General features: G+C 43.8%; 1 protein-coding gene, 2 long non-coding RNA genes and 4 other non-coding genes across 7 annotated transcripts; 2 read left to right on the top strand and 5 right to left on the bottom strand.

Moving 5' to 3' along the window:
• Nucleotides 1–5,774: 5,774 nt before the first annotated feature.
• Nucleotides 5,775–25,702, bottom strand: LOC116587690. The gene is made up of 3 exons (XR_004284572.1): nucleotides 24,495–25,702; nucleotides 22,962–22,969; nucleotides 5,775–5,789 (listed from the first exon to the last, which is right to left on the bottom strand). It is a non-coding gene; the product is annotated as an uncharacterized LOC116587690 (long non-coding RNA).
• On the top strand, nucleotides 7,327–7,400 carry TRNAN-GUU. Its single transcript has one exon. It is a non-coding gene; the product is annotated as a tRNA-Asn (tRNA).
• Nucleotides 10,177–12,250, bottom strand: ABT1 (activator of basal transcription 1). The gene is made up of 3 exons (XM_032338233.1): nucleotides 11,959–12,250; nucleotides 11,173–11,378; nucleotides 10,177–11,018 (listed from the first exon to the last, which is right to left on the bottom strand). The coding sequence occupies exons 1-3, from the start codon at nucleotides 12,197–12,199 to the stop codon at nucleotides 10,656–10,658; spliced, it is 810 nt and encodes a 269-aa protein (XP_032194124.1). The 5' UTR covers nucleotides 12,200–12,250; the 3' UTR covers nucleotides 10,177–10,655.
• On the top strand, nucleotides 12,300–14,629 carry LOC116587681. The gene is made up of 2 exons (XR_004284562.1): nucleotides 12,300–12,441; nucleotides 14,295–14,629. It is a non-coding gene; the product is annotated as an uncharacterized LOC116587681 (long non-coding RNA).
• TRNAY-GUA lies at nucleotides 14,339–14,427 on the bottom strand. Its single transcript is given in 2 exon segments — nucleotides 14,339–14,374; nucleotides 14,391–14,427. It is a non-coding gene; the product is annotated as a tRNA-Tyr (tRNA).
• On the bottom strand, nucleotides 22,575–22,663 carry TRNAY-GUA. The gene is given in 2 exon segments: nucleotides 22,575–22,610; nucleotides 22,627–22,663. It is a non-coding gene; the product is annotated as a tRNA-Tyr (tRNA).
• LOC116589636 lies at nucleotides 24,471–24,629 on the bottom strand. Its single transcript, XR_004285393.1, has one exon. It is a non-coding gene; the product is annotated as a U1 spliceosomal RNA (small nuclear RNA).

Genomic DNA, 25,702 nt, shown 5'->3' with positions numbered 1-25,702 from the left:
CATAAAAAGTACATGTCTAGGGGCGCCTGGGTGGCTCAGTGGGTTAAAGCCTCTGACTTCCGCTCAGGTCATGATCCCAGGGTCCTGGGATCGAGCCCCGCATCGGGCTCTCTGCTCAGTGGGGAGCCTGCTTCCTCCTCTCTCTCTCTGCCTACTTGTAATCTCTGTCTGTAAATAAAATCTTTAAAAAAAAAAAAGAAAAAAAAAAGTACATGTCTAACACTAAGGGGTCTATGTGATACATTGTTAAAACTGAAAGGCAGGTCATATAATGATATGTACTATATGACTCCATTTTATTTTATTATTTTTTTTAAAGATTTTATTTATTTATTTGACAGACAGAGATTACAAGTAGGCAGAGAGGAAGGCAGAGAGTGAGAGGGGGAAGCAGACTCACTGCTGAGCAGGGAGCCCGATGTGGGGCTCGATCCCAGGAAGGCAGAAGCTTTAACGCACTGAGCCACCCAGGTGCCCCCATATGACTCCATTTTAATACATACAGACAGAGGGAAAACAATGGGAATACACACATTAAAATGATAACAGTGATTGTCTCTGTTGGTTTATAGGTTTTTTCCCAAATATCTAATAGTGAACATGTTTTTGAAATTGAAAATGCAAGATCTATTTTTCTTAAATAATGATAAAATATAACATAAAATTTACCATTTTAACCATTTGTAAGTGTACGAATAGCATTAAGTACATTCCTAATGTTGTACAACCATCATCACTATCAATTTCCAGAACTTTTTCATCATCCCAAACAGAAACTCTGCCCCCATCAAACAGTAACTTCTCATTTCCTTTTTCCCCAATCCCTGGAAACCTTTATCTTCCTTTCTATATGAGTTTGCCTAGTATAGGTTCCTTAGATAAGTGGAATCATTCGATATTTATCCTTTTTTGTCTGGCTTACTGCACTTAGCACAAGGTCTTCAAGGCCCACCCCTGTGCAGCACGTATCAGAATTTCGCTGTAAGGGTGACTGCTATTCTGTTGTATGGATATACCACATTCTGTTCATCCATTCACCTCCTGGTGGGTATTTGGGTTGTTTTTACCTTTTAATCCATTATTTGAAAAACAGTTCCTCATGTAGCTTCTAGGGCCTTGATGTAGTAAGGTTCTTATGTTTTTGCCTATGAAATTAAGCTGATAACTAGATGCTCCTTTTTTATTTTTTCTTATTTTTTAAAAAGATTTTGGTTTTAGTAATCTCTGCACCCACTGTGGAGCTAAAACTCATAACCCAGGCACCCTCTGCTGGCTGAGCCAGCCACGCAATCCTAGATTTGTCCTCTTAAAAAAAGGGGGGGGGGTGGCTGTTAAGTTAGTAAACATCCCTGAGAGGATTCTCTGGTGCTGTGTCTCTTGTGTCTCTCATGTTCTTCTCCTCTTTCTGTGCTTATTTTTCCTCAATGTTCAAGAATTACACAGTTTACTTTTATTGGGGAGATAAAACTTACACATAAAATGCTGTTAAAATAAGATACCAATGAAGAACTTAATTGTGATACAGACTGTCCCCAGGCAGATCTCAGAGGAGGGAGGCATCACCCAGCTGAACCCGTGGTTTAAAAAGTCCCTTCTGGAAGCTCCACCTCTCAGAGACAGAATCTCGGTCAGAGTTCCCACGGGAGGGCCAGAACCTCTCAGCCTCTCTGCTCCGAATAGCTAAACTTAGAGCTTGAAGTGAGTAGTTTGTCTAATACATCTCTTGTGGGGTTTCCATGTGGAAATTCTCTTCACACGTCATCCACTATCCTACTAGAGAGTTTGGGAGTTAAAGTATTGATTTAAAGTATTAGTAAAGTTAATTAGGAATTAAACAGCTGCAGGGAAAGAAGCCCCCCTTAGAAGAGAGGTGGAAAGGAAGTGACAATTGTTAAGCACTTACTACGCAAGAAGTGCTATTATTTCCTTCAAAGAACGTTACAGTCTGGTAGTAGCGAACCATCCGAAATGAGCCAACCACCCATTTGAAAAAAGGAGCAGGCAGTGGTTTGGCCTAAAAGTATCTTATCAGGGGTTTACCTCAAGCGCAGGGTTTTAACCAGATTGAATGTGACCTATCACGGTGATAGAACTTTTTCTTTCATTTCACAAATATTTACTGAGTGCCAGACATTATTTTAGATGCTGCAGAGATAGCAGCGAATGGCTCGTTCTCCTCCGTTATGATAGGAGGTTGGGGTAAACCCAGCAAACAGTCCTAATACTCATGTAGTCTGACTTCGGGGAGCAACTCTGGAAACATGGCGTGTTGTGCAGGGAATACTGAGATTGAATCAGGAAGTCAGGTAGGTCACACTTGCTCTTCTACTTAGAAGCCACATGAGAGGGAGGAAGACATTTTTGGTCCCTATCGTCCTCAGTAAAATGAATGGAATTAAATCAGTTGGTACCTAACATACATTACCCCTCACCTTCTGTGATTTCTTCACTTTCAGTTTCCCCAAAGTTTACAGCATCGACCCAGCCCCACCCCACAGACTACTACTCCGCAGACAGTCCATCTAGCCGGAATATTCTGAAACAGAACGTCTCACAGTTACCACATCCACCAGTAGGTTTAATGCTTTTGCTACAGTCCTGGACAGACCTAGCCGTTTGCTCCAGACAGATTCGGACTCAGGAAAGAAAGTAGAAATGCACAAGCAGAAACAGACTCTGCGGCTTCCAGAGTTAGAGAACTTTTGGATCCATCCTTTTGGGAAAAAAGCAGAAGTGATAGTACACAAGGGACCATGAGAAGACAGCTCCAAAGACCTCGGGAGAAAGGTGTGAGCTGTGGGAGAGGGAAAGTGGGGAGGTGTAGGGTAGGACTGGCCGCCTTGAGCCAATTCCATACTCACCAACATACTGGTCCTGTATATGGCTTAGTTAAAATACATGTGTGTATATATATATACACACGTGTATACACACACACACACACACACACACACACACACATCAGTCCACACGCCCATACTGTGTATGTGAACCTCATGTATTACATCATCCCCAGCTCTCTCCTCACCCAAGTTCTTGTAGTTTTTCTTCTAGACCATAAGATCCTTGAAGTCTGGAAAAGTGTCCATGCGTCATGGTGTCGCCTGAGCCCAGGGCACATGAAGGACATTCAGTAAATATGTATCAAGCAAATGAGTACATTTCTGATTGAAGGCTGGAAGTTTCAGCAGGGAAAGCTATGTCATGCCTTTCTTATTCCCTTAGCCCTGTCCTACCGGGACACTAAGGCCTTAGAATTGCTCTAGCTTTTGAAGAAGAATACTGTTATGACAGCCAGGACCGGGTAAGTTGGGATAAGTAGATTTATCTGTTCCTTGATTTATTTATTATTTTCAGTTCCAAAACATTGGTATTCTTCCTCGATTCTGGCTCTGTAGTGACTAGCCAGTAACCAGCCAATCAACCAATGACTAATCAAGTTCCTGCACTGGAACTTGAGCTCTATTTTTTGGTAGATAACTAGATAGAATACTTTGTGGTAGAGGCAGTATCTGAAAGGAACGCTAACCATTCTTCTGGTGTCTTCCCCTCACTGTCTTTCTCTTACATGCGGCCGTCCATCATCTGGGCTAGTCACACGCACGGCTGTTCGTGGCCCTGCCGGCAGTAGAAAGTGTGCATTGGGCCAAGCCCTTGTCCCCCTGCACGAGCATTACAGAAGCATTTGGGTCTCTATGTACACACACATCCACGTGTGCTTATACATACATATTAAACGCATATATAAGTATGTGATTAAGTGGGCAAGGTAAGTGTTAAAGGAGTTTTGGGAAGGGAGAGGCTGGAGGAGGCAGGGAAAGCTCCATATTGCACATGGAGGTTGCAGTGGGTCTTGAATCACAGGTGCGGGTTCAGGATGCTGCAGGCAGAGTGGGAGGCATGATCAGTGGTGTGGTGCTAGGGATGGGTGTATCGTGCGTGTGGGCCAGAAAGGAGACCGAAGTTCCTGAGAAAAACAGGGGTGAGCCAGAGGGGGGAGGATGGTGAATGACTAGCCCATTCCCTGTACCCTAACAGGGGTTCCAAGAAAGAAGTGTGACTCGATGAAAAAAGTGGAGATACAGAGTAGGAAGGAAGTTCCTGGAAAATGCCGAGATCATTTGTTTGGGGAAACTGTAAGACCACTGTACTGAGGAAGATTTGATTTGGAATGGATATAAAGAATATGTTCTCATCCATACACCATCAGTCAAAACAGAGACATAAGCAAAGGCCTGGGGCAGAACATTCAGAAAGAGCTGCTCCTAAGAGATGCAGGGGCCCCCAGGAGTTCCGTCGGTGAAGCATCTGCTCTTGGCTGGGGTAGGGATCCCGGGGTCCTGGGATCCAGCCCCCTGTCGGACTCCCTGCCGAGTGGAGAGTCTGCTTCTCTCCCTGCCTCTGCCACTCCCTGCAGCAACGTGTGCTCTCTCTCTCTCTCAAATAAATAAAGTTAAAGGGAGCCTGGGTGGCTCAGTGGGTTAAAGTCTCTACCTTTGGCTCAGGTCATGATCCCAGGGTCCTGGGATCAAGCCCCACATTAAGCCCCCATCAAGCCCAGCATCGGGCTCTCTGCTCAGCAGGGAGCCTCTTTCCCCCTCTCTCTCTGCCTGTCTCTTTGCCTACTTGTGATCTCTCTCTCTGTGTCAAATAAATAAATAAAATCTTTAAAAAAAACAAAAATCAAAAAAATGTTGCAAAGAGAATTCACACAGCCAATAAATAATGGAACAAAGAATCAGTATCAGTATCTGAGTCTGTGCATGATGTTTTGTTCACTCTGCTACTGCGGTCTCTGGATTAGTTTGAGCAAACAAGCTCACCAGTGAATCTAGTACGACTTGAGTCCTGCTTTTTTTTTTTTTTTTTCTTTAAAAGCAGGATTCTCACTAGTGACTTCTCATTGGCATTACCTAGCATGCTTCTAAAACAAACAAACAAACAAACAAACAAATAAGAAAAAACACTGATGTTTGGCCCTCCATTCGACAATTTAAATCAGAATTCCAGTGAGTTGGGCCTTGACACCCCTACACTTTAGAGACTCTCTAGCTGCTTGGACTGTCCATCTAAAGAGGAGAACTGTTAAGTGAACTCTTTCCCTCGCTTTCTGCATACGCCGGCATCATCCTTCCTGGAATGCCCTCAGTACCTTTTCTCTGTAGCAGAGAAGTTCACGATTTCTTCATGTGCTTTATGATTTTGAAGTTATTTCACATGAACAATTTCCTGTCACTTGTGGACTGGTATTCTTTGTTTTTGTACTTCAGACGGACTCAAACACAGTATTAGACACAAAGTAAGAATGAATAGACTTGGCTTTCTTGACAGAATATTTTATTCTGTCATAACTATATCTTGCTTTGCTTTCTTTTGTTCTACATTCCATTCACTTCTGGGCTTGTAACCCCTCAGTGAGGCATTTCTGGGTTTGTTTGATTTTTCAGGCAACAGCGACATTCAAGGATGTGGCTGTAGAATTCACCAAGGTTCCACTGGCTTCTGAACAGAAGGGTTTACGCTGGGATATGATGATGGAGAATTATAGACATCTGATCTCATTGGTCCCAAATTCCTTTCCCCTTAGGAATGTCGTTGCCTCTTTTTGACTGTTAATAGTGCTGACATATCACAAGAACTTAACTGGCTTCTCTCTGGTGTGGGGTCAGATATTTCTAAAGCACATTTTAAGCGAAGAGACTCTGTGTTTCAGCTTTCCATTCCTCAGATCTGTTAATCCTGAAGTATGGCTAGAAACTAGACAGTATGTTAACTTACACGACACTATTCTCTTTACCCTAGATCAGAAACTCTCTTTGAAGTACTCCTCACTGTCAAAATGGAGTAGGAAATATACTAGAGCCTAACAGTTCAGAGCTCAGCTTTGGGACTTCATTCATGATAAAATCCAACAGTGTGTTACCCTGGGCGTGTCACTCAACCTCTCCAAGTCTAGGTTTTATCTAAGACAAAATAGCACATTATTTGGCTACCTATTATTCTCCTAGCAAAGAAAATTACATTATGATTTTATAATATTTCTGATCACTTGCCTCTACGCCTGCTCCCAGCTGGCGCTGTCTCTTTCCAGGACATATTCATGTCTGTTTTGCACTACCTTCCTTGTATCTGTACCTGCACTACCTTTCATGTACCCTGTATTCCAAAATACTCAAGTTTCTGCCAAGGACGCTTAAGTGGATTTTTGATTTTTGACTTTGAAATCTCCAAGATCTTATTTTACTCAACCAACATTTTAAGTTCTTAATATTTCACATCTTTTCTTCCTGAAGAAGGAATTCTGTTTCATGACTGTGACATAGATATCCTGCCTGAGTTTCCAGCTTGCTGGCCCACTTTACATATGAGCCAATTAGATCGGTAAGTGATGAGATGGATTGATCAATACATAGAGACAGAAGCGGGGAGATCTCTATAGAGAGGGACTGAGGCGGAGAGATAAGAGAAGGAGATTTACCATATGTGTCCTGCTTCTCTGGAAGAACCATCAAACAGCCACTAACATTTTTTTAGTATCTTGTTACACAGCAATAGCTACATGAAGCAACAAGGCTAGAAGTTGTCTAACAGGGCAAATTACATCCAAGCTAATCCTTTTTGACAAAATATCGTGTGCTGTGGACTTCCTGTGACTTCATCAGGAAGCACATAATGTTAATTTCTCCCATTGTTAATGATGCCAAATTTGATCCCTAGTTTCAGTGGAGACATAAGTTTTGTTTTTTGCTTTGCAATTAGCAAGATAGCTCTGCGCTGATACTTTGGTACATGAGAATATCCTATTTCCCAGGAAGCACACTTTTACCTGATAATTTAAGGATGCATTGATGATCCTCTAGATTTTCCCCTAAATGGTTTGTATTTCCTTCATTGCTCTTCCTGGTATCTTTCCCATTTAATGTATGTTCATCTATACAGAATCCTTATGGGGGCTGTTCTAGCAACTGAAGTGTCAGTAAAAACTCTCTTTTTGGACTGAAAATAAATTCTGGCTAGATGTCCTTTTTTAAATTATTATATTCACATGTATTTGGGTAAACAGCAGTCCCCACCCTGCTTCCCACCCAATCTACATTCCAAGGTACCTCTCTTAATAATATCTATATTTTTTGAGGGGCGCCTGGGTGGCTCAGTGGGTTAAATAATATCTATATTATTTGAAAACAAGAATAAGAACAACAAAAATCACGAGGGGACATTTCTTCAATACATATACCCATCGAAAGCTATTTGTAAAGGTATCTCACAGGTCAGACTAGAAAAAATGAAAAGATCATGTTTACTAAGAGAAGCGCTTTCAACTTCGTCTCTGTGGCGCAATCGGTTAGCGCGTTCGGCTGTTAACCGAAAGGTTGGTGGTTCGAGCCCACCCAGGGACGGCCCTCACTATTTAGGGACACCGCTTAAAGTTGCGGTTTTTCTCCCTAAGTTTTGTCTGACGATATTGTTTCTGACCATTCTCACAAATTAAATTAAGATCTAGCTAACATATTTATCCAGATCATCTTTGAGATAGGCGTAATTTTCTCTTGTTCCGTGATTTAAAATGTACAGAATGCCTTCAGTATGCCATCAAACATGAGCCCAGCCCCGTCATTTTGTACCTAATTCTACTCAGTTTGTTTCCAGGTTCCCTCTCCTTCATCTGCATTGGTCCACCCGCATCGTGCACAGCGCCAAGAGCAGCAGCGGCCGCTTGGCCAAAGCCGCACAAAGCTTGCCCTCCACACGGAGCGGGCCACCCTCTCCCTGAGTCCCACCGTGGGGACATCCGTAAGAGACTGCGAAGAGTGCTGGAGGCTTCTGTCTGGGATAGCTGGTTTCCAGCGACTGGTATTTCTCTAAATTATCCGTTTCCTTGCTTATAAGTGGAATCCCAAAAATGGTTGCTTACACTTTTCGTAAGAGGCGTTTTGACATTATCTACCAAAATTACTCTGCAAGTTCACTTCTGGAAAGGTATACAATTATTATATTTGTACAACTAAAATTGACCCATGTCAGGGTCACTCATGGCAACATTTCAAAGAGGAATAACATTTTAAATGTAAAAAAGGTGTTTTCCTGCCCTCAAAAGGCTGTCTCCAGGGAATCAGGCTGACAGCTCTTGGGAAATTCATCTTCTTCCAGACATTCTTATTTCCATTTCTCACTCCACCTTTGATTTATCTGTTACCAGGCTGTGGGGATGAGCTTTGTGCAGAACTATTGAATTGGAGCCTGCAGTGCTGACCTCGAATATATTAATGCTGACCTAATGCCACCCCAAAAAGTTTATTTCATTCAAAAAATTAAGCCCTATTATGTGTTTTACTTTAGAAGTCATTAGCAACCTAAGGGATAAGAAGTTTCTTAATCTTGATATTCTCTTTATCTAGCAAAGGGGGGGAATGGGAACTTAGAATTCTGAGTATGTGAATAGCTTATCAAATTCCGACACTGGATTTTTCTGGCTCACTTGGAAGACATCATGACCAGAGGAAAACAATCCACATGAAACTCACAAGAAACACAGAACAAGAACATAGAAACAAGGGTATGGAGTTCCTAAAACTGAGGTTGTAAAATTACACTTCTTTGATGGGCAGGAGAGGTATAGGCACTGTGGGAAATGTTACACCAAGTATCTATCATCTCTTACTGGTCATTTTTATTCTCCCAAATTAAGTGCACCTACCAAATCAAAATCTTAACATGACCAAGATTTTATTTTAGACCCAAATAAGTGCATTAATCCACTTTACCCAAAGAAAGAATCAGTAAATATTGAGGACTTTATGGGGAAAAAACAGCACAAGCAAAACCCAAATTATTATAATCACTCCACAACTTCCTATAATTCCTAGATATTGGCCAGTTTTTTAAAGATTTTATTTAAGAGTATAAGCAGGGGGAGAGGCAGAGGGAGCAGACTCCTGGTGGAGCAAGGAGCCCAATGTGGAGCTCGATCCCAGGACCCTGGGATGACCTGTGCCGAAGGCAGACTCTTAACCAACTGAGCCACCCTGTGTTCCTTTTCTAACTTTTTTTTATGTCATCTCTACACCCAGCACGGGGCAAACTCACAACCCCAAGATCAAGAGTTAAGTTCCACCAACTGAGCCAGCCAGGAACCCTTGACCAGTTTTAATTTATGTGTTTATTTATTGAATTTGTTTTCATTTACTGTGACACTTGTTTTCAGTTTCTCTTAGTGGCTTACATTTTTTGTGGCCTCCAGGCCTGCTCTGCATGTTGCCTGTGAACCCTCCCTTATATGAGCCCTAATTCCCAGAAGTGTATCTGTGGAGCATCGTTTGTGCCCAACTACCTCCCAGGCTTTGTCTACCTTTAGTGATTTGAACCCAACACTTTACCCACCAACTTTTGTTTCCAACAGGACTACACCAGTTTCAGTCAGACTTCTGTTCACTTTTCAGGAATGATCTGGAAAGCCTGGTGAAAATGGACCCATCTCTGAAGAGTGTGATCGGGTATCAGCTGCATATTTAGCACTGCTTACCTTCCTGGAGAGTCAACCATACCCTCCCAGGGCCCCTACTTTCCTCGTTAGATACATCTACCGTGATGCCTGCAGTACCTCTGTACATTTTTATTTTTTTGAAAAAATTTTTTTAAAGATTTTATTTATTTGACAATCAGAGATCACTAGCAGGCAGAGAGGCAGGCAAAGAGAGAGGAGGAAGCAGGCTCCCTGTGGAGCAGAGAGCCTGATGTGGGTCTTGATCCCAGGATCCTGGGATCATGACCTGAGCCAAAGGCAGAGGCTTTAACCCACTGAGCCACCCAGGCGCCCCATCTGTACGTTTATTTCTTTAATGTTTCTTTCTAGTGGCAACTCTTGAAGCCAAGGGCTATCTTGAAGCCAAGGGTTATTATTACCTACTATCCCCATGTCCTCATATAGTGACTTAGTAAAGGCTGAACTAGATATGGGCTAAGAAGTTAATGTGATAGATAGAAAACGGTCCAGACTGAATTGGGAGGGTGGGGGAGGAATGGTGGCTAAGAGACCAGGAGATGAAGTTAAGGGGAAATGAACGGGACATGAGGGGATAAAAGTCAGAATTTATAAAACACCCCCCATGCCCCAATAAACTACAAAGGGATATAAATATATATATATATATATATATATATATATACATATATATATTTTTTCTTTTCTATACATTTACTTGGAAGGTGGCTCCCAACCCAGTCCCACCCCTTTACCCCCAGGCCCTGTTAATCTTCTCAAATAAAAAGGATGTTGCAGCTTCCCTTCATCTATAGTTGGTGGAACAGCTGCCTGGAGTGGGCTTTATCACTCTAGCTTGAAGTAAAGGCTCTTCCTCGGCCCAGGAAGTGGGATTTTTAGAGGATCTCACTGGGCAGAAGTAGACAGTCAAGAATCAAGCAAAATTGGCATCCTGCCGTAGTCATACTCTTGCTAGTATGAACTGGGTGCCTCAGCCAGGCAACAGGAGTTGGAGGGTGGACCAAGCCCCACAAGACATCTATGCCTAAGCACCCACCAGACTCCTGGTCTTAGAAAGATAATATAATCACTGTCAGTAGTTATTATCAGGTAGACAGGAAGCAAGGCTAGGAGATGGAAAGGGTCTCCCTGCCTTTCAAGAGTTCTTGACTACTCAGGGCTCCTCCATGCTCTCTGAAGGTGGTGGGGCTCCAAAGATCTTGGCAAGCAGCCCTCGGTTGGAGCGAGCCTGGTCCTGGGCATTTGCCAGGCGAGCCCGCTCACGTCCCCCTGGCCGAGCTGCCTTCCGGGCTCTCAGCTCTTGCTCAGTAGGACGCTGGGCAAAGGTCCAGGTGCCATTCGGGCGGGCAGAGTCCCCTTCAGCAGCAAGGAAGCGCTGTCCCCGTTCCACACTTCGAAGATAAAAGTCAGTCTCACGCTTGGCCTGGGCAACCTCGGCCCTCAGGCGCTGCCTGCGCACCTGGCGCTCAAAGGCGAGATGTTCGCTGAGGTGGGACCACGTGAAACGGTGCAGGTACTGTGGACAGGAAAATATGAAAAGATCTGGGTAGGACATGTCAGGAGCGGAGAGGAGATGAAAGAGAGGGGGGTCAACAAGAGGAAATGAGATGCCCGGGCTGGGGCTGGGAAGGCGGGAGGCTGGGATGCGACAGAGAAGCTTACCCCCTCACCTTGAGGTTCCATAGGTCATAACGGAAGGGGCTGCGCTTTCGGGCCCCCATGGGCGTATTGTGAAGGCTCGCTGCCACGCGCTTGGCTACTCGCTTGTCCCGGAACTCCACCCAGCCCTCGGTGTAGTCTTTGCTGTACTTGGACCGCTTTTTGCCTCCCGCTGTCGAGGCTGCCGCTGCCTTCTTCTTGCGCCTCACGAACCCGTCTGTGCCAAAAACACAGCAGTGGTTTAGGAAGCCGGCGTGGCACCTCCCACTAGTCCGCGGGCCAGGATCCCACCTCGAGATCTTTGTCCGGAAGAGAACTCCAAGGTCCATCCTATCACTATGTCTCAATCTTTTCCTCAGACTTCAACTCCTGCATCAGATCTGCTCTGCACATGCACACGCCAATGCATGTGCAGAGATGCACACATACCCCAATCCCAATTCAATTAGTGCCCGCAGGGAAGCTGGGGTCAGGTGACCATACACTGTCGCTAGACCTGGGTCACGATGACAAAGGGGATGGATTCAGTTTTGTGAAAACGCCTCTCAGATTTTTATTCAGTGTGTACTCATTTAACAAGCCGGTAAAATCGGTTCAGGAAAGGGGGGTGTGCGGAGTAGACTCATCTGTGCTTACTGAGCTACCCACACCCAATCCCGGCTTCCCCACAGGGGCCGGGCGCCTGCCTTGAGTCCCGTGCCCCCCACCTCCGAGCCTCGGGCCCGAACAAGCGAGCCCACTCGCCGGCAAGCGCCACCCTCCTCCCCGCACAGCCAGAGCCTGTGAAAAAGACTTACCCTCGGGCTGGAAAAAGACGCGCCCGACCTCGCCATACGCGCTGAGAAGGTTCCGTACATGCAGAGGCCGAAAGCGGGGCGGGAGGTGGCCCAAGTACACAATACCAGGCACCACCCTCTTCTTGGCGCCACAAACCGCCTCTTCGGATTCCTCCTGCTCCTCCACCGCCTCTGGTTTCTCATCTATCCCTTCCACAGCCTCCTGCTCCGCATCTTCCCTCTCCAACTCCTCTCCCTCCATGCCGGCGGAGACGAGAAGCACGGCAGCCGTAAAGCGCCGCGCCGTCTGCCGCACCCCGCGTGCGACTGCCGCCAGGAAGGGGGCGGGGCCGAAGGGGCGGAGATGAGTGGAAGGACCGGAATGGGTGGAGAGAGCGGAAGTGGGGGCCCGGTCAGCCGCGGGATTTGAAGCCGAAAGGCAGGATTTAGGCTCAGAATGGCCGAAGTGGCGGGGCTCGGACTTGGGCGATGGGAGTAGAGCAGGTAGGTCCCCAAGGGAACGTGCCCTAGAGAATGCCTCGGCGAGATGGGAAAAACGCGGGAGGCGGGCTCTTCTGGCAATGTGAGAAAACCGGGGGAAGTTGGGAGAGGTTTCTGTGTGTCTCAGCGACCAAAACAGCATTTTATCCAAGGGACCCGGGTGCGACTCCGGTGGGGCGGCGGCGGGGTGATTCACCTTTTAAAGTGGACTTGAACTTAAGTTTTTAAAACCGTCTTGAGCTTTGAAGTTTGAATTATTTTTCAAAACTTAACTTCGAGTTCTGAGTGTTTCTGGTTTTGAAAATGTAGTTTAACTTTGCAAATGGAAGTTTTGGAAATTCAGATTTTGAAGACTTCAGTTGTGACCTCATTTAGTTTAAAACCTTTTGGTTACTTTAAAATATTAACTTTCAATTTGATTTTGTGACTAAGATGTCCAAAACATTTTAATGGGCCACAGTTACTTCTCTTGTTTTCAAAGCGCGATTGGAGTTGGCCCGTGATGCGTGCTGATACTATCAACACCTGTTGTCATGTGTACACACGGCCCTGATTGAGGCGACCCGGGGGCGGCGCGCTTAACCCCGCTCTCCCGGAGTGGGTGTTTGCTGCTGACCCAGCGGCGGCGGGGTGGGCTGTCCTTGCGCCCCGGCCGAGGGTTCTGTCCCGCCGGCGCCGGACACGCCCCTTGACACAGAGCCGAGCTAGCCCGGCAGGGGGCGCCGTCCGCGCGCTCTTGGCGCTGCGGTTCCTCCCACGCGCAGCTGCTGCTGGGCCGCCTGCAAAAACCAGCGGCCAGGGATGCGGACCGAAGGTGCAGCCGGCTCTCTGGAAGGGGCCCCGGGCGAGTGTAAGGAGAGTATAAATCCGTCCTCGCTGCAGCGGGACAGGATTTCCTATCCTGCTTGAACTGGCGGCTGTGCAAAAGAACCGGGCCAGGGGTCCACGGCTCCCATCCGAGGGGACAGCTCCGGCCAGGCAGCCTCCCAGTATAGTTCTGCCGGATCCTGGCGCCTCGCTCTTCCGTGGAGTGGGCGACAGGCCTAAGAAACCAGCCTCCTCGAGTTCTCACACCAGTTTCATTAATTTTATGGAAGTGAACTTCTTTTTTGGGGGAGTGAGGGGGGCAGTGAGAGGAACAGACTCGAGCCCGCGTTGAATTCCTCATGTCTTCAAAACACTGAGCGACTTTGGATGAGAGGAGAGCGCATCTTGGTATTTTTTCTAAAAGGTCGGGAGTAGGAAGGGGGCACCTGGGAGGATAGAGGATGCCAGTGTACAGGTGTGACGCCTCTGCCGGTAATTGATGCTGTTTTCTCTACTTTGTGTGTATTTGAAACTGCCATTAATGAAGTGTTTATTCACTTAAATATCAACGTAACAGAAAGACCATGGGACCTCCAAAATGAAATGAAAACCTTGGGCCAAGAAAGAGGTCCTTCCCGTTCTCCACACGCCCCATGACCCTTGCCTAAACTCCATGAGAAATCAGTCTCCCTGGAGACCAGATCTTATAAAGACGCCGCTTCTCGTATGTGCCTGTGGATCATTTATTTTATTTATTTATTTATTTATTTTTAAAGATTTTATTTATTTATTTGACAGAGAGAGATCACAAGTAGATGGAGAGGCAGGTAGAGAGAGAGAGAGAGAGAGAGAAGCAGGCTCCCTGCTGAGCAGACAGTCCGATGCGGGACTCGGTCCCAGGACCCTGAGATCATGACCTGAGCCACCCACTGAGCCACCCAGGCGCCCCATTTATTTATTTATTATTATTTCCAGCCTTACAAGTTCGTCTGTGAGCACAAATGACAATATTCCCAACTGTTCAAGTTTTTTTTTTTCCCTGTATGAAGGGTCCACGCAAGCGGCGTCAATGAAAACCTATCAAAAGGGTGAGTCCTTCGAGCCGGATTCGAACCAGCGACCTAAGGATGACCACAGTGAAACATCTACAGTCCTCCGCTCTACCAACTGAGCTATCGAAGGATTGGTGTTAGAGATGGTTAGAATACCTCTAATAATGTTTATCCCCGTGGTTTTAATCATCTTAAGAATTACAAGCAAATGCTTTTTCTAGGATGCTAGAAATGTTCTAAAACTGGTAAGAGTGATAATCATAGAGGTATATTGAAAAATTAATACCCTTGAACACTTAAGTTTTGTGTGTTACTTTCTGATTTAGATCTTTTAGCATATGTGCTGCCAAAGCGAGCACTGATTTAGATCTTTAAAAAAGAAAATACCTTCCACGTTCCATATCCTGCTTGCTTATGTAGAATATAGATAGGGCCATCACCCTTATTTTTCCTGCTGTCTCTCTGTTTCTTCTACTCACCACCTCTCTATTAAAATGGTGGATAAATGATAATTTATCCTACATAGAGACAGCTGGGTTAAAGAGGAATCTATTGTCTTGAAGTGGATATACTGCTGAGTTCATTTTGGAAACGTTGCAACCCTTTTTGAAAGACAATGAAAATAATGTATAGACACAGAAGTACTCCACCCAAAACATGAGAGGCAGTGTGTGTGTGTGTGTGTGTGTGTGTGTTTAGGAATTGAGTGGCTTATATTTAGTGGGGCAAATAAATGAAACACCCCTACCCAATCAAAAAAAAGTACTGTAGACATGTGTTTGTAGGGATGCTGTCTATTGCTAATGAACACCTATAACAGCATTTGGCTTCCTGGCTGAACACCTGTGAAGAAAGCAGGAAGCCATCTGGGCAGACTTTTCTTGATGATGTATCTATAGGAAGGCTTTCTGGTGAACTTAAAAAAGTTTATTTTTTATTAAAAATCAAAATACTTCATAACTGTAGTCTTGAAAAAACAAATTTTTCTTCAAAAGGTCCTACCAGTGATTTCCATGAGGAATCTGCAACACAGAATTCATATTTAATTCAGTTATTCAGATCTCTCCTGAGAAACTAAGAACATATGGGCTGGTTCATTTCTTTGCAATAATCTAATTTAATCTGGGGGAAGTGTGAGAAGCTAGAGTAGAAAAGCCTCAGAGAAACGACCATCGCTTCCATATACTGAGTCTGTGGCAGAGCCTTGAACACCACAAACATGAAAGCAGCCAAACTTTAGGATCTAAGTTCATGTTGTCTCTCAAATAAAAGCTTCTCCAATTTTCTTTCTTGTTTTTCCATGGAAAAAAAATGTTTAAATTTTACTTAAGTTTCTTCGAACACACACAGATGGACACAGTATTGATCACACAGGAAGCTTCCTATCAGACATCTCCCCTCATCTCAGAAGCCTCCCTTGCTATAACATAGCAGCGAATCCAAATTTCTTTCTCTTTTCTCTCATTTAAACTCCCAAACTCTCTCTTAGCCAGTGCTCATTGGCTTTTGACGTTCCAAGTGTCTACTCATCTTCAGGATCTGTCCTTTTTCTTGTGTAACTCTGGCTTTTCCAGTAGATCAGTCAAAACTTTCCTCTTACCTAATCTACCAGTCTCTCTCTCTCTCTCCCCTTTTTTTTTTTAGAGTTTATTTAAATTCAAGTTAGTTAACATACAGTGTATTATTAGTTTCAGGGATAGAATTTAGTGATTCATCAGTCTCATGGAACAATACTCATTCCATCCAGTGCCTTCCTCAATGCCCGTCACCCAGTCACCCCCTCCCCTCCACCCACCTCCCCTCCAACCCAATTTGCACAAAGGGCACAAAGGGACCTGAGAAAAGTTCTGTATGTTTCTCATCAGCCAGTGCTAGGTAATGTCCAAGTGCTCATTTGAGATCCCAGAGGCTCTGTCTTAGTCACGTGGTGTCGCAGAGTTGATTCAAGTCTGAAGTGCTTCTCTAGCTAACGGACTCGAACTCGCCGGCTCCTGAAGCCTGCAGACCATATTCCAGCTGAATGCTCAGCGGTCACAAGGAGCAAACTCTTAATGTAATGCTGGATGCATCTTCCTTATCCTGAAGGCAGATGCAAAAGGCTGCATAGAACATTCTTATAAGCACAAAAATTAAGGAATAGAAAACACCAGTAGTTAGCAGGTTGGAATTGCAGGGGGAGGAGTTAACTACAAAAGGAGCTCAGAGAGGCTTAGGGTTGTGATGTAACTATTTCATATCTTCATTGTGGGTGTGGTTATGTGACTGTACATGTTTGTCAGAACTCATGGCACTAAAAAGGGACATTTTATGTAAATGTTGCCTGAATTTTTCAAGTGGGAAAAGAAGCTCCCAAAAAACAAAACCAGGTGAAAAGTTGAAGTGTAAGTAAGAATTTATTAGAAAGCAATTTAATCTTATTATCAGACTATAAGAGACCTCTATGATGATCTCAATAGAAGCAGAACAACAAGACAAAATTAGGATGCTTTCATGGATTAAATTTTTGCCAACTAGTAACACAAGGGAATTTAATCTACCTGTAAAAGACATATTGAAAAGGCCTACCATTAGCGTATTTAGTAGTGAAAGACTGAATGCCTTGTCAGTAAGATCAGGTCTAGAACAAGGATATCCGACCTTGACTTCTAGTCAGTATTGCCCTGGAGGTTCTAGCCAGTACCAGTCAAGAAACAAATAAAAGCATAGATTTGAAAAGGAAAGGCAAAACTGTCTCTTTTCACATATGATGTGATGATTATGAAAAAAATGCTGAAGAATCTACTGCAAATAATAAGTTTACCCAAGCTATAGGACACAGATGTAATAAAATATAATCCTATTTATTAATAAGTATTCTGGTTTATTGAACTTGAAATATACAATACCATTTGGAAGGGTATAAAAAGTGAAATTTTTAGGAATAGATTTAACCAAAAGTACAATAAAAATAACACATTCTATAACAGAAAACTCCACATTTTTCAGATGCAAAGTCTTCTAAATTGACTTACACATGTAATGCCATCCCAATCAAAATCTCAATGAGCAGTTTTGTAAAAATGACAAGCTGATTCTAAAATTTATATAGACTACAAAAGATGCAAAATATCCAAAACAATTGCGAAGGGGAAGAACGAAGTTAGAGGACTTGACTCTTCCTGGTTACAAGACTTACTATACAGCTGGAGAGAGTCCAGAAAGATATACCAGCACATACACAGAATCAGTGGACTTTGACAGAAGCACCAAGATAATTCAGTGTTGACCAGAGAGACCTTAACAAATGGTGCTGGACAAGGTGGATAAACACATGCTACTAAATGAACTCAGACCCTCCACAGCATAATGGACAGAACACAAAATGGATGAAGACTTAAACATAATGACTAAAACTATAAAACTTCTAGGAGGAGGCGCCTGGGCGGCTCAGTGGGTTAAAGCCTCTGCCTTCGGCTCAGGGAGCCTGCTTCCTCCTCTCCCTCTGCCTGCCTTTCTGCCTACTTGTGATCTCTGTCAAATAAATAAATAAAATCTTAAAAAAAAAAAAAAACTTCTAGGAGAAAAATCTGTAACTTTAGGTTAAGCAAAAAATTTCTTAGAGCACAAAAGACATAAACTACAAAGAAAAATGATAAATTAGACTCATCAAAGTCTAAAAAAAAAACAACCTCAAAAGATGCTAAAGAACTTAATTAAAAGGCAAGTGACAGGCCAGGGGAAAAATACATGCAAAACATTTAGGGAAGTGTCTAAGTGATAAGTAATGAAGGTCTTGGATCCCGAATGTATAACCCACTTGTACGACTCAATAGTGAGCCGTTTTTTTAATAGGCAAATAAATGATTTGGATAGATAGTTCACCAAACAAAATGTACAGGTGGCCAATAAGCCCATGATCTGGATCCTCAATGTTATTATTCATTAGGGAAATGCAAATTAGGAGCCTCAGAATGAGAGTTCCTGTTGGCCTCATATCCTTACCAGCACTTGGTGCTGTGTTTTGTATTTTGGCCATTCTAATAGGCATGTAGTGGCTTCTTGTTGGTTTTTCAGTTTACAATTCCCTGATTACATATGATGGGGATCTTTTATTTGACACCTGTATATCTTTGGTGAGTTGTCCAGATCTCTTGTCCAAGTTTATTTTATTGTCGTTTTAAAAGGTCTTTTTATAGCAAAGAGCAGTCCTTTATCAGATATGTTCTTTGCACATATTTTCTCACAGTCTGTGGCTTCTCTTCTTATTCTTTTGACTGTCTTTTTGAAGAAGTTTTTAATTTTAATGAAGCCCAACTTACCAATTTTTTTTTCATGACGTATGCCTTTGGTGTTGCATCTAAAAAGTGTTATCCCTGTGCTCAAGGGATAACTTATGCATTTTTCCCTTTGTTATCTTCTAGTAATATTATAGTTTTGCAGTTTACATTTAGGTGTATGATAATTTTGAGTTAACTGTTGTGATTCATTTTTTTTGGTATGTAGATATTCAGTTCAACCACCATTTGTTAAAAATACTGTTGATTGATTTTTGACATAGGCAACAAGGTAATTCTATAGAGAAAAGATAAGCTTTCAGTAACTGATGTTGGTACAACTGGATATTCATATATAAAACAAAAAAATCTTTGACCCTACGTCAATATCACATAAAATAATTCAAATTTGACCAGAGGCCTAAATGTCTTCTTCCAGAAGAAAATCTCTGTGACCTTTGTTTAGGCAAAAAATTCTTAGAACACCAAAGAACACAAAAAATACAATGTATAAAAGAAAAAGAAATGATAAATTGGGCTTCATCAAAATTTTAATGTTTGCTTTTCAAAAGATACTGCTAAGAAAATGAAAAAAAGAAAAACACAGACTGGGAGAAAATATTTGCAGGACAAACACCTGATAGACAAGACTTATATCCAGAATATGTAAAGCATTCCTAGAACTCAGTAAGGAGGCAAACAATTCAATTTTTTTTAAAAAAAGAGATGGATTTCAACAGACACATCACCAAAGAAGTTCTACAGATGACAACTACCTGGAAAGGTAAACATCGTTAGTCGAGGGAAATGTGAATTAAAACCACACGAGATGCCTCTACACTCATCGTAGGAGGCAAAATTCTAAGACGGCCCCAAGATTTCACCCACCTCTCAAAATATCTGAATAATCTCTGCCCCATAAATGTGGGTAGGACATGTGAATGTGTTTTGTTAGTTACAAATATGAATAGCTAATATTTAAAAGACTGTTCCAAGTATTGTCCAAGATATAGAAAAACAAGCTCTCGTCCTTTGCTATAAGACTGTAAAATGGTACGGCCCACACTGGGTCATAGTTGGTAGTTTCCTTGAAAGGTAAATATACACCTACCATAGGACCCGGCAGTCCCATTCTTGTACATTTACTGAAAATAAAACACATGGCCACACAAAGATTTATAGCCAAAATACATACAGCCGTGTAATAATTTGTGAAGACTGGCATCACAATGTACCACAGACTGGGAGACTTAAACAGAAATTCATCTCCTCCCAGTTCTGGAGGCTGGAAGTCCAAGATCAGGATGTCAGCAGGACTGATTTCTTCTGAGACCTCTGCTTGGCTTGAAGAAAGGAGACTTCTTGTTTCCTGGGTACATGGTCATTCCTCTGTACACTCCTGCCCCTAGTGTCTCTGTATCCTAATCTCTTCCTACAAAGAAACCAGTCAGATTGGGTCGGGGCGCCCTACCAGCCTCATTTGAATGTAGTAACTTCTTTCAAGGCCCTGTCTCCAAATACAGTCTCATTCTCAGGTACTGGAATTTAGGGCCTTAATATATGAATGGGGGGGGGGCAAAATAATTCAATCCATAACTAGCAGTTTTATTAATAATAATAAAAACTAAAAAATTTCATCGGCTGTGGAATGAAAAAACAAATTGTAGCAGCACAGCCCTACAGTGGAGTGGACGATAAGGACTGAACTGCGGATACACACATGACAATGCAGCCTGTACGAGTCTGTCCTAGAACCATCTGGCAAAGGCAGAAGTGCCGTGACCGAAAGCAGGTCAGTGCTTCTGAAGGCTCAGGCTGGCTTTCTGGAGAGATGGAAAGGTTCGTGAGTGTTGTGGTTAGAAGACTGCATATAATTTTCAAGACCCATCAAACTCCTTAGAAAGGAAGGAATTTTGCTGTGTTTAAATTACATTTCCAGAAAGGTCATTCAAAGCAAAACAAAACTAATCAGCCACACAAAAACTTCAACATCAGTTTGATGTCTTTCTGAGCAGGCCATGTCTTGCTGCGCACTCCCTCCTTGTCAGATTCCCAGTTAACTTGTTTTCTTTCCTTTTGCTCATGGTACTTATTCTCAACATATTATATATCATTACACAAATTTGTTTTTACCACATTTTAAAATTTCCAGCACTTTCAAGCTGGTATAATAGTGTATCATATCTAACAGTTGTAGTTCTCCAAAATGCCACTGATGGAAATGGGGTGTCCCTTCTGGAAGTTTGAGAGCTAATGAGTAATCCACCACACCCCTCCGTACCCTTACCCTGACAAAATTACTTACGATCTGAGCTGTAGAGGATCTACAAGTCAGTGTCCCAGAACAGAGCGGAACCCGCCAGCCAAACCATGATTTATATGACACAGAAGTAAGAGTTTCTGGTTATGAGCCGCCATGATCGGCAGGAGAAGGGGCAATGCTCATTGCTATACTGTAAGATAACCTATTCAGGTAGATACACACAGGAAATTTGAAAGTCTGAATCCACTAAGAAGGCTTATTCCTCTCTGAGGAAAATACCAACCAAAAATGTATGAACTGTGCCAAGATATATGGTAAGAGTATTGAGATTTATTTTTTTTTTTACAATTGTCCATGTTTTATCAGTAAGTGAAGAAAAAGCCCGTTCAATTTTTGCCAAGAGCCTACCTGTTAGCCTAGTGTCATTTTATACTACATTAAGAGATGTATTTTTTTTTTTCAGTCACTCCAAGGAATGGGTTCTAGGAAAGTTTTCTGACATAATTGCTAATAAAAGGCTGAGGTTCTTTGTGGAATTCCTAAGTGTTGAGCTAAAAGTAGAATCAATTTATTGGAGTGAATACAAATCTTGGATTGGAATTTGAACATACCACGGCAATTTTTCAAGATGGGAAACTGCAGAGTTCCGGCAGAAAGGACTTCATTTAAATGCTTGGACAGAGGCATTTCCCTGGCTCTGTCACCCGCCAGGTCAGCCACAGTGACCGCCCTTGCCCTCCTCTCGGAATTCAGACGGCTTTCCTTTTTCCTTGGTAGCTTCTCCTAGCCGCTGAGTGGGAACACGTTTCCCAGAGACAGACGAGATTATAGCAGGAGTCTTCAAACCCTCCTAGTTCCTCGCTGCTCCTGAAAACTACCATTCAAGATCATTTTAAAATGCTGAGTGATACCGCAAACTATGCGTCAACAGACTGAGCATGCTGTTCTCTGAGAAGTGACATGACTGGGTCACGTGCGTGTGCCGTGTTTCTTTCGTGGCTGAAAGCTGCGGGAAACCGGGCCGCTGCCGTGTTCCCCACCTTTAGTCCTGATGGCTGGGCGCGGACGCGCTCGACCTTGTTTTCTGCGGCCGCGTCCCAGCCCGGGGACCTCCCCAGTATGTGAATTGTCCTCCACTCCTGGCGTGTGCAGAGGGGCAGAGGTGATGGCCTGGTCCTGTCCACATCTCAGATCTGTGCGGAAAGGTCAGGGATGTGGATTTGGGGTAGAAGGTGCCAACAGGGTGGCTGTATGTGGGCGACGGGTCCGGTGAAGTTCATGATGCTATTGCCCACCTTTGGGTGGGTCTGAAATTTTTCCAATAAAAGGCCTCTTCAGGAATCACCAGGGCGACCGGGGATCCCCGCGGCCACGAGGACACAACTCCCCGGGGGCGGGGTCTGGAGTCCTGGGGGCGGGGCGCGCCCGGCGGCAACGCGCGTGCGTCGGCCTTCCGGCGCGGGGTGTGGCGCGGGAGTCCGGGCGCGGTTTCGGAGAGCTGCGTGCGGGACCCGCGGAGCTGGAGAGCCCGGGCGGCCGTGTGCACGGCTGCGCTTCACGCGGGAAAAGGTGGACGAAGCCCGCTGGGAAGGTCCACCGCAGAGCCGGCGGCCCTTCCCTACAACCGCCACCGTGGGCGCCCGCTCCGCAAATAAGAGCTCAGCGCGTCCTCGTGTCCCCAGAAAGTGCCCCTTGTCCTCCCGAAGGATCTAAATTTTACCGTGGCTTCGTTGGAGGAGCCTGGGACTTCCAAAAGTCTCGTCCTTCGAGCCGGATTCGAACCAGCGACCTAAGGATGCCCAACTGTCAACATCTACAGTCCTCCGCTCTACCAACTGAGCTATCGAAGGACTCACGAGAGAGGCTATTACAGGATTCCTAAAATAATGCCCATCCGGATGGTTTCTGTGTTGGTAATGTTCATATTCACTTGTAGAGAAAAAGTACAACCTTAAGCTGTCTGCTTAGACACCGAATGTATTTGATATGGTGATCTGGTTAAGCTGGCCTGTGGGTTTATAAATTCATTGAGTTGTACATCTAAGACGTTAGGATATTACTTGTCTGTTTCAAGAAAAAACCCAAAGCGTATCCCATATCCTTCTACCCTAGGAATAATATAGCTGAAAGTAATGCCTTGAATTACACCCGATTTCCTTCCCTCCTCTCTGGTTACTTCCTCCTTCTCTAAAAAGTGTCAAAAATTGCTCAATAAATGTTATAGTTGCCCTAAATGCAGACAACTAGGTTGGATCTTCTTGGAGTTGTGAACAGAGCAATGCCCCCCGCATTTGGGCACCCTGCAGTACTCCGTTCTGAAAGTCTAATGGGAAATCATACATGTTCATAACTATAATGATGAAAAGTATGTTCTGTGTGTGCCTGTGTGTATGTAAACTTTTAGTTGGATAATTGATTTGGGTGGTTCATATTATATTGCATAGCTATAATAGGGCGATTAAAATGAAACACATCCTTAAAATTCTTAAATGGAAATATAAATATTCCTTTTCCAAATCAAATCGCCCAACATCGAGTTTCAACAGAGACTGATCAGTTCCCTGTACCAACTGCAAAAACTAGACACAGAGGGAGAACATGCTACACTATCTGGAACAAAAAGGCCTTCCTCTAATGTATTTAAGGAAAAAATAAGTGAACTTATCTATAAAACATGTGTGCTTATTAAAATAAAATTTCTCCACAACTATATGATTGAAAACATTCCAAATTTTTCTTCAAATGGCCATCACCAATGACTCCTACGAGAAATGTTGAAAGCACATAGTTGTTCTGGAACTCAGTAATTAAATCCCTTTCCATGAGAAACTAAGAGCATAGCCTAGTAACTTTTCTTTCAATGTTCCTGACCTAATAGAGAATTCGCAGCTAGAGGAAAAGAATCCTAAGAAGTGGACAGTTTCTCTTGACATTATCGGGTGTCCTTCCCATGCCTTAAATACCAAGTGGAAAATAGCAAAGTTGCCGACAAGTGGTGAAATTTCGGGCTGGTGCTGGTTACTGGGGCAACGCTTCAAGAAACAGGAAATTCCCAGAAGGGAAACACGAATGAGTAAGCCCACCTTCCATCCTTCTCGAGCCTTGCGTTCTTCTTCTAGCTTCCCTTCTGGCAAAGCCTAACGGGGGGGGGGGGGGGGGGGGGCAAGCAGAACATCAGTAATGTGGTTTACAGAGTCTCATCTCCTTCATATCACAGCAGGCTTAAAAAGGATTATTGTCTTAGTCTGCTCAGGCTGCTATGGCAAAGTACCAGAAATTAATTTTTCTCACAGTGCTGGAGGTTGGAAGTCACGACCAAGGTGATGGTCATTCGGTTCCTGGTGAGAGCCTTCTTCTTGTCTGACAGATGCGCGTGTCCTGGCTGTGTCTTCACACACACAGTGAGCTCTCTGGCGTCTCCCCCCTTATCAAGACACTAATCCCGTGATCTCAGGGCCCCACCCTTACAACCTTATTAACCTTAACTACTTCCCCATTTCAAATACAGACACATTGGGGGATAGAGCTGAAACACAGGAATTTGGAGGGAACACAACTCAGACCAGAGCAGAGAAGTTAGCATTGAGTCAATAGCCTAACAACTGGTAAAACTTCCATGTGAGTTTTATTTATTTTATTTAATTTATTTATTTATTTTTAAGCACAAACGCAGTCCCCCACTACCACAAATTATGCAGTCGAGTTTCCCACATTTGGGGAAATCGCAGGGGTGGGCACAACCGGATTGCAATGGATAAGCCTCACCCTGGGAAAACCACCTTAGTGATCATGGTATCTCCCCTGCCAGGTAAGCATGCCATGTGAATTTTAAAATAATAGTCTTGATTTTCATGTAGCCTCTGTGGAAACTGAGTGTTGTAAAATGTAATCCCCAATCTAGCATTAATGGAAACCAGTACTCCCAGCTCAGGGTTGAAAGCTCCCAGACAAACCAGTCACTCCCAGTTCAGTCAGTCATGCCCAGTCCATGGATCTGAGCTATGGAATTGGGCTACATTCTGTCACTAAAATTCCACACCTACACCCACACCTACATGGAAAATGAACAGGGAGGAAAAAAATGAGTGAAGGCCAAGCTGACTTCTGTCGCACTGCAAATTCTGTCACGGGAAAAGTAGGGGGAAGGCACCTAGATGATGGAGAGAATCCGGGTAAAGCTGTCCTTGCACCAAGTTTTGGAATGAATGGTGGTTTCTACACCCACTTGGAACACCTGAACTCTATTGTCTAAGTTGTGGGGAGGCAAGTAGGTGGAAGGTTCGTCCCCTCAGAAAGTTATTCACCCATTTTTATCAGCCCTGATTGCAATGAAAAGGCAAAAAAGAAGAGCAAATGTTAAGGGTGTTTTAAGGGTCTTGCAAAGGCCTGCTCTGCATAGAGACATAGACTCACTCTCTTAAATGAGATGTTTCTCCTGCATTTGCATTTTGATCACTTGCTTCAGTGTTATTGAGAGTAAAAAATAACACGAAATCAAAGAGAGGAAATCTCTAAAGATGGGTTATCAGGCAAAGAAATAGTTGAAGGTGTGGACGTCGATTGAAGGCCTTCAGAAGGATTTCCTGCATGGGATGGGCACCTAGCACAGTCCCTGGTACCTGGTACCCAACAGGTCCAGAAGAAAAAGACACGACTACTGTCTTTTTGCAAAGACTCTGGATCTAAGCCTGCAGTCATAATTATCTTAGCATCCTAGTAATGTTTACCTTAGAAAAATAGAAAATAACTGGTACCCTTTGAACAAACTCGGGATTCCAAAAGCCAGAATGGAGAAATTAACCGGGACGCGCGCCTCCTCCTGGCCATGTGTCCACAGGCGGTGTGTTGTTGTTGTAGTTGTTTTGTTGTTTTAAAGCCAGACAGCTGTT

This window comes from Mustela erminea, chromosome 4, assembly GCF_009829155.1.
Source record: "Mustela erminea isolate mMusErm1 chromosome 4, mMusErm1.Pri, whole genome shotgun sequence".
NCBI lineage: Eukaryota > Metazoa > Chordata > Mammalia > Carnivora > Mustelidae > Mustela > Mustela erminea.
Note: the sequence above shows the minus strand (reverse complement) of the source record. Positions and strands in the feature narration are given on the sequence as shown.